At 34.9% G+C, this 13,755-nt stretch overlaps 3 protein-coding genes across 5 annotated transcripts; 2 read left to right on the top strand and 1 right to left on the bottom strand.

The window, feature by feature from the left end:
* LOC18608186 (anthocyanidin 3-O-glucosyltransferase 7) lies at positions 219-1,656 on the top strand. The gene has a single exon (XM_007042743.2). The coding sequence runs from the start codon at positions 219-221 to the stop codon at positions 1,614-1,616; it is 1,398 nt and encodes a 465-aa protein (XP_007042805.2). The 3' UTR covers positions 1,617-1,656.
* LOC18608185 lies at positions 3,984-7,105 on the top strand. Of its 3 annotated transcripts, none has more exons than XM_018115575.1 (7): positions 3,984-4,190; positions 4,405-4,431; positions 4,620-4,742; positions 4,910-5,153; positions 5,488-5,574; positions 5,754-5,813; positions 6,055-7,105. In XM_018115575.1, exons 1-7 carry the CDS (start codon positions 4,135-4,137, stop codon positions 6,808-6,810), a joined length of 1,353 nt encoding a protein of 450 aa, XP_017971064.1. In that variant the 5' UTR covers positions 3,984-4,134; the 3' UTR covers positions 6,811-7,105. The 3 variants fall into 3 exon arrangements, with proteins under 3 accessions (XP_017971064.1, XP_017971063.1, XP_017971065.1); XM_018115574.1 differs by having other exon boundaries at positions 5,754-5,840; XM_018115576.1 differs by lacking the exon at positions 5,754-5,813.
* LOC18608184 (methylmalonate-semialdehyde dehydrogenase [acylating], mitochondrial) lies at positions 7,537-13,493 on the bottom strand. Its single transcript, XM_018115573.1, has 19 exons — positions 13,119-13,493; positions 12,947-13,044; positions 12,695-12,766; positions 12,435-12,596; positions 12,261-12,339; positions 11,983-12,137; positions 11,538-11,601; positions 11,196-11,275; positions 11,002-11,067; positions 10,301-10,351; positions 9,914-10,065; positions 9,744-9,834; positions 9,254-9,334; positions 8,777-8,854; positions 8,608-8,643; positions 8,468-8,511; positions 8,298-8,376; positions 8,072-8,162; positions 7,537-7,967 (listed from the first exon to the last, which is right to left on the bottom strand). The coding sequence occupies exons 1-19, from the start codon at positions 13,144-13,146 to the stop codon at positions 7,855-7,857; spliced, it is 1,620 nt and encodes a 539-aa protein (XP_017971062.1). The 5' UTR covers positions 13,147-13,493; the 3' UTR covers positions 7,537-7,854.

The raw sequence follows: 13,755 nt of genomic DNA, 5'->3' as shown, positions 1-13,755 counted from the left end.
CTTGAATGAACTGTAATTGACATTGAAATCCTCCGTTTCAATAAATTGACCCCAAAGAGTGAAAAGGGACGAGTATAAATGAAAGAAACAAGCCATTTCCTCATCATTTTTCTGAGATTTTTGCAATTCAATCACCAAGCAATTCTTAGTTATACATAACGTTTACCTCCTGCCTAGCTGATCTCCTCCAGCAATAAAAGTGGTCATCCAATTCCTAGATGCCACCAACCCAAAGCTTAAAAGAGCAACATGTTGCCGTCTTGGCATTCCCATTTGGCAGTCACGATCTAACCATCCTAAGCCTAACGCGCAGGTTGGCTCGTGCAGCGCCAAATGTGCAGTTTTCTTTTCTAAGTACAGCAAAATCTAATGACTCTATGTTTTCAGCTTTTAAGCTTGATGTCCCTGAAAATATGAGAACCTATAATGTGGAGGACGGTGTACCTATTAATCATGTTTTACGTGGAAACCCAGCGAAGAGATTGGAGCTCTTCCTTAAGGCAACTCCTGGAAACTTTATAAAGGGCTTAGATGTTGCAGTGTTGGAAACTGGTAGGAAAGTTAGTTGCTTAGTCACGGATGTCTTCTTGACGTTTGCTGCGGATATGGCTAAGGGTATGCAAGCTTCTTGGATCCCTCTTTGTGTTGCGGTCCCATACAATCTGTCAGCCCATGTATACACTGATCTCATTCGCAGGCTTTACAATCAAGATGGCGGTGAAGTGAATGGCGCAAATTTCCAACACCAAAATCTGGATGTTATTCCAGGGTTATCTGCAATGTACGTTACAGATTTATCTGATGAAATATTGCCTAGAGATTCGAAAGAAACGTTATTTTCTTACATGCTGAGTAGAATTGGATATGTTTTGCCTCAAGCTACTGCTATTGTCATGAATTTTTGCCAAGAACTTTATATTGCCCCACTCCTAGATGATCTCAAGTCCATGTTCCCAAATTTGCTCAACGTTGGTTTCCTAACGCAAGAACTACCGCCGCCACCATTACCTCCATCAGATTCAGATTCGACAGAGTGTTTATCATGGTTAGACAAGCAAAAATCCAAGTCTGTCGTGTATATTGGCTTTGGAACTGTGGCTACCCCACCAGGTGATGAGTTAGTAGCATTGGCAGAGGCACTTGAAGAAAGTCACATTCCATTTCTTTGGTCTCTTAACGACAATTGTAAGCACCGTTTACCGACTGGATTTCTTCAAAGGACAAGCATGTATGGGAAAATCGTTTCGTGGGCACCCCAAACTCAGGTCTTAGGACATGCTTCAACAGGCGTGTTTGTGACACATTGTGGAGCAAATTCTGTGTTTGAAAGCGTTGCAAATCAAGTGCCAATGATCTGCAGACCAATGTTTGGGGATCATTGGATGAACGGACGTATGGTCGAGGAAGTATGGGGAATTGGTGTCAGAGTTGAGGGGCTTGTCTTCACAAAGAGTGGAGTACTCAAGAGCTTAGAGATCATTTTGGGACATGAACAAGGGAGGAAAATGAGAGAAAGGATTAGAAGACTTAGAGAGCTTGTCCTGAAAGCCGCAGGACCCAGTGGAAGTGCTTCGCAAGACTTCAAAACTTTAGTTGAAACAATTTTAAATTCTTAATGCTGTAATCTCACGCTACTATATTACTATGCTAAATTTATTTTATCAAAATACTCGTCAAGTCTCTATACTCATGCATTTTATTTAATTTAATCCCAATACTTAAAATAAAAATAATTTAATTTTTTAATTTTAAAAATTACTTCAATTTAATCTTTTTCACTAATGACATTTAATTTGGCCATTAAAAAGATGATGTCAACAGTCACACGATGACGTGGCATACTACGTGACACCAACTTGATGATATGGTAGTATCATGTGGTACTAATATGATGACGTGACAATGCTGACATGGCATTGACATGGTAACATGTTAGTGCCATGTGACAGATAAAAAAATTTCTAAAAAAATTTATGTCACATTATGGGATTAAATTGAACAAAAATATATAATATAAGGATTAAATTGAATAAAATTGAGATGTTGAAGGATTAAATTGAAAAAAAATTTAAAAATATAAATTTTTAAGTAGATAGTGGATATATTTATTAATAAGTTAAATATTTAAGTGTAAAAGATTTATGGTGTTAAAAAATATAGATAAATATTTTCATACGTAATTATTTGATTATAAAATATGTACATTAATTTATTTTCTTCGTAAAAATTAAGTTTGAATTCTCTTTCTATAAAAAAAATTAAAAATTTTTTATACCTATAATCAAATTTAGATAAATAATTTATATTATATTAAAAGAAGAAAGGAGATACGAAGTTAGTGATGATTATAAAAATAATTTTTCATTTTGACTTGTTTAATTTGAGTATGACAAACCTCTTATTATAACCATAGAACCTGAGTTACTCTACCCCTTCAATTATTTATTTATTTTTTATATTTTTATTTTGTTTAATATTTCACGTTATATTCTTTAAGTTGAAATTTTTTGGATTAAAGACAGCATTTATGGTTGATAGAGTTAAATATAATTATAAATACTTATACAATTTTATTTTGTATTCACAAATTTTTTGTATATCCAAATTAATAATGTAAATTTAAATTTGACAGAATTTGATTGTGGTATTTGAATTTAAATAAAATTATTTTATAAAAAAATTTAAGTAAATTTAAATAAAAGATAAATTGGATAAGGGCTAAATAATTTAAAATGAATGGATGATTGTAAATTGTGAAAGTTGTAACTAAATCAACTTATTTTGCTTATTTGAGTTCAGCTTAAGTTAAAAACTAAATCAAATAAATTTTAAATTTTTATACTATTATAAATAAAAAGAAAAATTTATTTACTATTTTTATATTATTTTATTCTAACATAATACAAGTTATTTATTTAAATTTAATTTTATGTATGAATTTTTTCAAAATTTTTTTAATAACAAGAGAATTCAAACTTAACTTTTGCAGAGAAAATAAATTAATGTACATATTTTAGAATCAAATAATCAAATATTTATATATAGTTTTTAATACCATAAATCTTTTGCACTTATAAATTTGGCATATTAATAAGTATATTTATCATCTACTTAAAAATTTATATTTTTTAAATATTTTTTCAATTTAGTCCATCAACATCTCAATTTTGTTCAATTTAATCCATGTATTATATATTTTTGTTTAATTTAATTCTTGTAATGTGGTACAAAAAATATTTTTGAAATTTTTTATTTCCACGTGGCACTAACATATTAAGATCATGTGACACTGTCACGTCATCAAATTGACGCTATGTGACATGTCATGTCATCGTGTAGGTGCCACATCATCAAAATATGCTATGTCAGTATTGATGTTAACGTTGATGACATTTTTTTGACGATAAAATTAGATGTCGTTAGTGAGAATGATTAAATTAAAATAATTTTTAAAATTAAGAGACTAAATTATTTGAATTTTGAGTATTGAGATTAAATTAAATAAAATAATCGATAAAAAACTTGATGGGTATTTTGATCAAATTTATTTTATATTAGATTAAAATTACTAGAGTGACAATAGAATATTTAACTTATTAATAGTTACATAATTTCTCTCTTTAAAAAGCAAATTGGAATCCCCTTCTTCAAAAAAAAACCAATAGTATGAATATATATTTAACATATATAATTACCGGATTATTTTACAAGAAATACGTTTCCACTATTAAGAATTGAAATGGAAAGCCAGAAGATACCCTAGGGCAAATCTGCCCCGTTTCTAGGAAACCTTTCAACTTGCCGACCAACATGTTTTTTATCCGTACGAGGAAATCTATAGCGTACCTAAGCGCGTATCTGGGTTCTGTACTCGCTGACGTCAAACACACATAGAACAGTGGGTACTACGCGTGACGAGTACTCGCCACATTAAGCGATTATGAAAGTTTTTATAAATTCCAGCGTCATAAAGTCGTTAAAGTGGCTAGTAGATTGACTTTTTGGTGGAACTTCATTCGGCTTTCGTTATCATCCTCTATCCCAGCCTTTGCTTAGAGCAGGAGGTTTCCTCAGGTTCACCTCCACAATTTTGTGCCAGTTTCAGAAGATAACTGAAAGAGGTTGAATTTCGAGATGGGTTGCTTGGCTTTTGTCAAGTTTGCATTGATACGCTTGGATGCTCTTGCATGGTATTTTAAATTTTTTTTCCTTTTTTAACATGCTAAAAGATTTTGTCTTTTCTTTTTATTTTGCATTTTATTGCTCTTAGGAAGTCGATCAGTTCTAGATGTTTTATTTTTAAGTACATTATTATTATTATTATGATGATTGTTTTGATGAACATTTTTCATTTATGTGGTGAACATGGTGTCTTTTTTCTCATATATTTTCTGTTGTTGGCAGGCCTCTCTTTGCTTTGGGTTATCCTCTGTGAGTCTCTCTTATCATATTTTATAAAAATATTTAGGAATTTGCTTTTTGTTTTTCTACTTTCATTCCGGAAACTTTACTCTTTCATCACTTCATATTGGTGATATTATAGCTTTATGATCATTTATACAACATAACTGGGGGGTTTTATTTTGAGATGGATGATGATGTTTCTTTGTTCTTAACAGAAGAGCTTCCATTCAGGCAATTGAGGCTGATTCGAGCTCTGACTCCAAGAAATTGGTTACCTATTGGGTTATCTTTTCATTGATTTCCCTATTTGAGCATGCTTTCATGGGGCTGCTTCAATGGTAATCTCGCTACTCAGCAGTGCTTATAAGTCTGTTTCGTGTTCCTAAAATGTTTCCTTAGCACACAGAAAAGAAAAAAGAAATCAAGGAAAAATGTTGAAAGTAACTTTTTGGATATATTTAATTGACTTATTTTCTATCCCTATTCCCTACATGCCAATTGCCAGGCTACCATTCTGGCCATACATGAAGCTAACCCTCGTCGGCTGGTTGATGATACCTCGCTTTGATGGTGCTTTATATGTCTATGACAACTTTGTTCACCCATGTCTCTATGTGGACATGCAAACTGTCATTAACTGGTTCAGGAAGCAGCAGGAGTTCTTTTTGAACGACAATTTTCTTGCTGAGGCAGATAAATATGTGAAGGCAAATGGACCTGAAGCTTTGGAGAAACTTATTCCTACCGAGGTATGCTGTATATAATATAGTATATGTTAGATATTTTGGCTTGTCACTGATGGGGTTTCTTCTTTGTAAATGGATGTTTTGTTTTCTCAATCAATTAATTGCAATTTATATCAGTTTCTCTGAGGAAGCTGACAAAATACCGACATTCTCAGGGCAGGTTTGCTTCTTATCGAAAGGCAATGAGCAGTTATTGGAATTGCTTGATGGTCCTTACAAATTTTTCTAGATAAAACAACATAAATATCTAATGACTATCGAAGAAAAGGTTGTCGTAGTGTAAAATTACAAGTTTATAAATCTTCCTAAGATCTAATCCTTCTGCTTCACAATGTAGTCAAAGGACAGAGAGCCTAGCATGCTGCAGAAAGAAATAAAACCTGTACGAGTAACACAGGAAAAGGAAACTGCTGCAGTGAACCTGGTAAAGTTTTATACTGATTTTCGGTTTGAGTTAAATCGTGATGTACAACTTTTCTGAAGGGAAAGCAAAATTTTTGATAACATGAAAATAGGAATGCGTATGAAGAAAAGGTTGTTATAGTGTAAAATTACAAGTTTATAAATCTTCCTAAGATCTAATCCTTCTGCTTCGCAATGTAGTCAAAGGACAGAGAGCCTAGCACGCTGCAGAAAGAAATAAAACCTGTACGAGTAGCAGAGGTAAAGGAAACTGCTGCAGTGAACCTGGTAAAGTTTTATACTGATTTTCGGTTTGAGTTAAATCATGGTGTACAACTTTTCTGAAGGGAAAGCAAAATTTTTGATAACATGAAAATAGGAATGTGTATGATTTCTCATTTCCTTTTGGAAACTCGAGTTTGAGTTTTATGCCTCTCCTAATAGATCATAAAGGATAAAAGAATAGTCGTTATCTTTGATTGCTAATTCATCAGTTTTTCAGATTCCTGAAACAGAGCCCAGTGCTGCTCAGACACAGGTCAAGATGTTGGCAGTTGCCCGTCCGGAGATAAAGGAAGCAACAGGTTGGGATCTTCCTGAGTTACCTTCAGATAAGCAAGTTCAGAAGGAGTGGACCTGTGCCATGTGTCAAGTAACAACCTCCTGTGAGAAAAACTTGAATATGCATCTCCAAGGAAGACGACACAGGGCTGCTTGTGAGGGGCTAATGAAGGCAAAGAACCAGCCTTCCAAAGGCAAAGTTGCTCCTGCTTCAGCGGTTAAGGACTCCAAAAAGGAACCTGAGAAACGTGCTTCCAGCAGTAGTACTCAGGCCAGCCAAAAGATGCAGCAACCTTCCAACGGCCAAGTCTCTGCTGCTTCAGTGGCTAAGAACTCTGATCTTCTCAAAAATGAACCTGAGAAATGTGCAACCAGCAATGGTACACCCACATCCAGCAAAGCCGTGAATCCTAAAACAGGGATAAGCAATGGAAGCAAACCTGATCTGCCCAAAGAGGAACCAAAGAACTCGTTACCAAAAAATAAGGCAGGAAATCAACAAAAATCAAGAGAAAAGGTACAAGGACAGCAACAGAGTGGGAAGAAACATGCTAAGATTAATAATCCTCAATTTCGGTGCACCATCTGTAACATAAGCTGCGGTCGTTCAGAGGACTTGAACTGTCACCTCTGGGGAAGGAAGCACTTGGCCCGGATTCAAGAACTGAATAGACTCGGACAAAGCGAGCTTGCTTGAGTTGGATAGTTTCTGCAATTGATGCTGAAATCTTCGCAGATGTATAGGTTGAGAAAACTAAGAAAAATGAACATGATTTCTTTATCTAAAGAGTTTTTCTTCATCCCAGGGGGTTCTTAGTTTTTCAGCATGTAATGGGGAAAATTATCATACCTAAAAGATCACTTGCCATATATATTCTTACATTTCCATAAGATTTGATGTTCTTCAGAAATTTTACTGAAGCAGCAAAGAGCAAAGGCCAGAGAAAGACCAGAATTACTGGGTCAAGAAAGTTTAAAGGTTAGCTTGATAATCTATAGTTTCAAGTTTTCTTGTCACCCATATCATCCTTCTGCCACCTAATTGATCTGTTTCATCACATTTTGCGAATAATTAATTAATCATGCTAATAACATAATAAACAAATTAGTCTTAAGACATTAAATCGTCCACGATGTTAGACCATGAGGTATAAATCTCCATTGTTCAATGTGAAAGACTGCTGCTGTTTGCAACAATATGTAGAGTTGCGAAATGATGTCTCTTACGGAAAAGAGATGCATCTTTCAGGGAAGTTGGAAATGGAAGTAAAGCATAAAGGACGAGCGGTTTGAATCTGAAGCTTCAGTTACATACAGTGGGACCATGTTTTGCCACACAGCTACAATGCTATGAAGCAAGCCATTTCTTATGGAGTGATTAGGTGCCCAGCTAGCGCTGAGACTTCCAGTGGAACATCCATGGTGAACCAACTAAACCCCGCTTGGGAGTGTCAAGCACAGTTGAGTTTTCCAAAATAGTCCTCACTTCTCGGCAAACTATTGTTGCTCAGTAGAAAGTTCTAAACTCTTTGACTTCAACACGAAGAAAATCATATGTAAATGATCTTTTTTTCCACCTAAAATTAAAAACATTTTTATTAGTTTTTTCTGCCTTTTTCCCGTCTTATTTACTTGACAATTGGTAGGGAACCAGTTGAAAGATACAAAGTAGGAAAGGCCTTGACATTAGTTTATGGCAGAGTACATACTACTGCTGAATGAACAACAATGTCACAGTGGATTACAACTTCTGTGATGTTGGCATTGCTAAGGAAACTCCACTGCCGCTTGGTAAATCCTTCCATTGTTGTGTCACTGTTTTGATCTGGGTGTAAAAATTTACTCCAGCCTTGCCTGCAGTTGAGGAAAAGCTTCCAACTCAGAAAGTCATACTTGAAAATGGGGGATATTAGTGGATGGCAAGATGAAGAACCATGTTAAGTGATAATGCATATTACCGTTAAAATTGAGATCCCCTGCAAAAGATGCCTTAGAACCAGTAAATGAGAAAAACGGCAAGGGAACTGGTATGGGAACATTGATGCCAACCTATACAAGCAAAACATGTTACTGATAAAAAAATTACCTAGCAGTTAATCATGTCCAAGGTACTTATAACGGTTTTGCAATTGCACCTCTGAGCAATTCTCAATATATCCTACTATATATCATCCACAGTTTTACCTGCCCAGCCTCAATCTCTGTCTGGAATTTCCTCGCAGCCGCACCAGATGTAGTGAATACAGAAGCACCATTGCCATACCTGATACAGCGCACAAGTCACATGTAAAACAAACATAAATATATAACTTAGGTGGAGCAAAAAAGAGGGAGGCTGGAATTTCAGGATGTACTTGTTTCGATTAACAATGTTTATAGCCTCTTCCAAGCTGTCAGCCTGAATGTTTGGTGTGAAAGAAGAGCAGTTAAAACTTTGCAATTCCAACCAATAAGAAATTTGATTAGTTTAGAAACATGAAGGCAAGTAACTCACCTTCATGCAAATGAGAACTGGGCCAAAGATTTCCTCCTGCAGAGGCCAAAATAGAGTAGTGAGGTATTTTCTATCCAGGTTCAAGAGTCATTTCATCTACTAGATCCTGGTATTTTCCAGATTACAGTCTAAAATAATGTATCACGAGTCATAAACAAAAAACTAATACCTTATAGCACTCCATGTCAGCAGTGACACCAGATAAAATTGTAGGACCAATAAAATTGCCTTGCTCATATCCTGGAACCTATTTTGTCACGCATAAATATTTAATATCAGTTTTCTGTTGAAAAGTTTGAAAATCTAGTTGGTAACAGGGAAACAAGGACCCAATCAAGGACCATACTAATCCACTTCAGAAGGCTATCATCAAACCAACCAGGAAAGAAGATGGAGAAGGGGGGTTACAGAGGAGGAGGGAGCTTAGGTAGACCAGCAAAATCATTTGGATTGTAGTAATAATTCATTCCTTCCAGATCATATTATATGCTGCAAAATTTACTTCAATCTCAACTGCCAATATGCCCAAGAAAAATAGATTTTTAAGTGGTTCCAAAATTTCCAATGATTTTATGCTCTTCACTATATGATGCAATAAAACAATCCAATAAATGAATATGGTAGAACCTTTAAATATAGTAAATACCACTATATTTCGCCCATCAAGCAGTAGTTTGGCACCACTCTCAACCCCAGATTGAATTAATCTGCATATTCGCTCCTTAGCCTGTGAATTCAGAAGAATTCAAATTAAAAATAAAAACATCGAGGATCCAAACAGATGGGATGAATTAATCAGAAACATTAAAAGGGGCATCATTAGTTATAGAATATGAGGTAGTTAGCCTCCATCCCCCAGGATGGGTCCATTTGGCTCAGGCTACCAGCATTTTGCTTGGAGGCCTAGCTCCAAGTCCCATTACACAGCCCTGCAATTGACCTGACACCTTCATAAGGGTAGGCCTAGGATAAATAATAGATTTTACCCAGTCCTACCAGAGAATGGGTCAATGGGCAGGCATTTCAAATATTCAAGAAAAGGAACTCAGAATTGTTTTTACTATCTTTATCATGAGCATTGGTAGCATGCTAGCAGTAGTATGGAAAAGGTGGAAGATTATTTTAAGTATGTATACCTGTTTGCTAATTACTGGACCAAGGTCTGCATCAGGTTCTGTTCCAGCATTCACATTAAGTGCTTTAGCACGTTCTATCAGTTCATTCTCCCTGAAAAAGGTCAAAACTGATCCCTCTTAATCATAGGTTCACAAGATATCAATTAGACAGAGGAGGAAAAACACAATACCATGATTCTGAGTCACCAACAAACACTATTGTACTAAGTGCCATGCACCTTTGTCCAGCTGCACCAAAACCAGCAGCAACTAGAGCATTTAAAGTAGCATCCTTGTTTGCATCAGGCATGACAATGCCATGATTTTTGGCCCCCATGTTGGACTGAGCAGAATAGTTAATCAGGTAGAAAATTTAGTCTACTTCAGAAGTCATAGGAGTTGTTAGGCATCCAACTTAAAAGAAATTGGCAAAAGCTGGAGAGAACCAACCAAAAATAAAAGGACATAGCAAACTTTAAACTTGAAGATGTGAGATAGAACCCCTTAACAGAAGAGACCTTATAACTAAGAGATAAATTGCATATCGATTACCAAAAATGTAAATTAACTGCACTAACCTGAACACGTTTTCCTTTAGCAGAAGCTCTTCCATATATGTGCGTGCCAGCCTTTGAAAAATATAAATAAGAACATCAAGTTAGAATATAACCAAAGATATTGGACCTCTTTGCAAAACATAGATGAACCTTTAATGGATCACAATAAGAAGTTTAGGACAGAAACTATATTTCATAGACAGTCATATCACAACAGAAATAGTTTTCCTACAAAACACAAACATAAAAATTAGGCAGGGGCAGATGTATGGTACCGAACAAAATAAAAACCTTAAAGGAACAAAAACTAGGGAGATCAGTAGAGAGAGATTGACAGGCTGCAACTCCCAATATTCTGAGGTTCTTTCTTAGAAAAAAAGAAAACAATAATAAAGGATGAGAGGCCGAACCCCAAGACAACTTAATTGAAGACATCCAAAAATGGTAAAGGAGAGAAGCCAAGAAATGTAAACAGATAAAATGAAAAAAAAAGAAGAAGGTTTTCAAATTATGTGCTGCATTGGCCAAAGAAACTTTGGTCTTTGACAAAATTGTGGATTACCAATTTAAAGATTTATATTATCAGGTTAATACCACTGATATTAGCAGCAAAAACCAAGATAATTAGCAGGTAAACTATATTCCCAATTGATTATGAAAGCCGAGAAGAGAGAACACATAAATAGCCATCTATGTGCTTTGGATACAAGAGGCATACTTACAGTATTTGAACCAACAAATGATATAGCTTTGATATCATCATCATCGCAAATAGCATTAACAATGTCCTGCCACAACAACATATCAGGATATATTTAATAGTATTAATTCACTGACACTGCAAATAGATGTATTTATTAGAAAAAGGTGAAAGAAGACAGTGGAATTCATAAAATCATGTTGCTGAAGAACATACATTGGTGCCATGAACAATATTTAGGACACCATGAGGCAAACCAGCTTCCATTGCTAATTCAGCCAGTATTATGGATGCCCCTGGAAAAGTATAAAAATAAAATTTTTAAAAATAAGTGATAGATAGAGAAAAGAAGAAGTCGTCATGTAAGAACAAGGGAATGAAAACCAAGTTGTCTCTTCCATGCTCACTGAAAAAATAAGGTAGTAAACAATAGTAATTACAAGGAAAACTCAGCCTACAACAAGGAAAACAATGCTCTAAAAACTAACACATCAAGGCACAATGAGGAAAACAATGCTCCCAGATTCTACATCATAACATTTAGAAGGTTGCACTCACCAGGATCCTTTTCCGATGGCTTTAAAATAAAGGTATTACCACATGTAACTGCAATAGGGAACATCTGCAGTAAATCATAAAAATATGTAACTTTTGCTCTTGGGGGCTTAAAAAAATTGGGTTTTACTACCAGAACTCGGTAGTAACAACAAAAACTATAGCTAACTGACTATAGAATCAATATTAACAAATCTAAAACCCAAACTGTATGAGTTCCTGAAATTAGAAATTTAGTTGGATTGCACTGCTGATTATGAGCAATTTGAAGTTCATTAGCCTGCAGTTTGATAAGGGGACAAACAACATTAAGAAATAGATACAAGTTAATCTAGCAAATTTACCGTAACCCTCAAGCCCTTACAACAATTAGCAGAGGATGCTAGTGATATGCAAGCATTCCAATACACAATTAGTATACTGTGAAAGGGCTAAAAAGAGGACTTACCCATAAAGGAATCATTGCTGGAAAGTTGAAGGCACAAATCCCTGCACAAACGCCAAGTGGCTCTCTAACACTGTACGTATCAATTCCACTAGATACATTGGGGACATACTCTCCCATTTGCAGAGTTGCCATTCCACAAGAATGTTCCACCACCTCTATATGAAAAAGTCCAGAAAATAAAAAAGAAAAAGGAAAAATATACTAATAGTTGCAATTGAGAAGGCTGATATTTTTGCGATCAACTCAAATTTAATATGTTGAAGAATATAGACACCAACCAAGGCCCCGGAAGACATCTCCATGAGCATCCTTCAATGTCTTGCCCTGTTCAGTTGTAATATTCTTTGCAAGTTTATCCTTTAGAAATCAAAGATTAAATAAAATCATTAGCTACAAGCCTCAGTTTAAAAATTTACTATACACATAAAGACCTGAATTAATCCCATGCTTACCATGTCCCTCCGAATAAGCTCTTGGAGTTTGAACATGATACGCTGACGAGTTGTAACTGGGGTATTGCGCCATGACGGGAAAGCTTGCTTTGCTGCAGCCAGTGCAGCTTTAAACTCTTCATTTGTAGTTAAAGGAACTTGTGAAACAACTTGTTGTGTTGCCTTTTTATTCAAAATAACAAATATTTCCAATTAATCCCATAAACATTCAGATTTGAATACACACACACACACACATATGAAGATGATGAGACACTCACAGGGTTTAAAACATCAATAGTTGCTGTAGATTTTGAATCAACAAAAGCACCTCCAATAAGATTAGGAACCCTCTGTACAAATACAATCAATCAATAAAAATCAGAAGAATAAAAAGTCAGTTTTTAGATTCAATAAATACCAATCCCAAAGTCTTCTTTTAGTTGCATCAAAAAGATTAATTTCGTTTTTTTTTTTTAAGTTCATGAGAATATGCATATAATTGCATAAAACGACAAGCACCGACACCTTACCGGAGGATTACGGTGATTGAAAGTGGGTTCAGTCGCAGTAGAGAAACGAGAGGTCGCAGAAGCCAAAACCTGAGGCCTTAAAGCCCTTAAGTTCTTCACTGCAACAAAGAAACCGCGAAAGAAATGAAAACCCATTTTTTAAAAATAGGTTTTGTTTTAACTTTCTGTTTACCTCTTTGAAGGGAGAATCGCATCAACATTTTCTTTTCCTTCGTGAGATGAGTTCACTGAATTTGATGATGGCGTTCTTCTGCAAGTAATAATATAAAGTCAATACACTCTGACAAAAGTTGATGTCATCCTTCGGTAGTCGGGTATGTTAAGATTGCCATGATATGAAACGATTGCCACGATATGAAAGCAATAATTTCTTGCTTTGTTTGCTTGCTTGCTTCAGTATCAGATCAGTTCAAGGCAGCCCAAAAAATTAAAAAAAGAAAAGCTCATTCAATATTTAAAGGAAATATTGACAAAATTAATTAAAAAAAAACAACAAAACGTGATATTTTGGTAAGAGGATAATAATCGATAAAATTTATTTACTAATATTTTAGAAAGAAACGTATGAGAAGGAATCTTGTTTGTTTCATTGTTTATGATAAATGATAAAGTAAAAGTAATGAAATTGCCAACGCAGAATGTCGCGTCTTCCACTTACTTGCCATAATCAAATCATGTGCGGTACCACATCATTCACCTTACCTTTCATCCTTTTTCTGATTTTTTTTTAATTTTTTAAAAAATTAATTATCTAACAGCTGTTTTGAAATATAAATTAAAAAAATAATTATTAAGAAAATATTTAAAAA

This window comes from Theobroma cacao, chromosome 2 (genome assembly GCF_000208745.1).
Source record: "Theobroma cacao cultivar B97-61/B2 chromosome 2, Criollo_cocoa_genome_V2, whole genome shotgun sequence".
NCBI lineage: Eukaryota > Viridiplantae > Streptophyta > Magnoliopsida > Malvales > Malvaceae > Theobroma > Theobroma cacao.
Note: the sequence above shows the minus strand (reverse complement) of the source record. Positions and strands in the feature narration are given on the sequence as shown.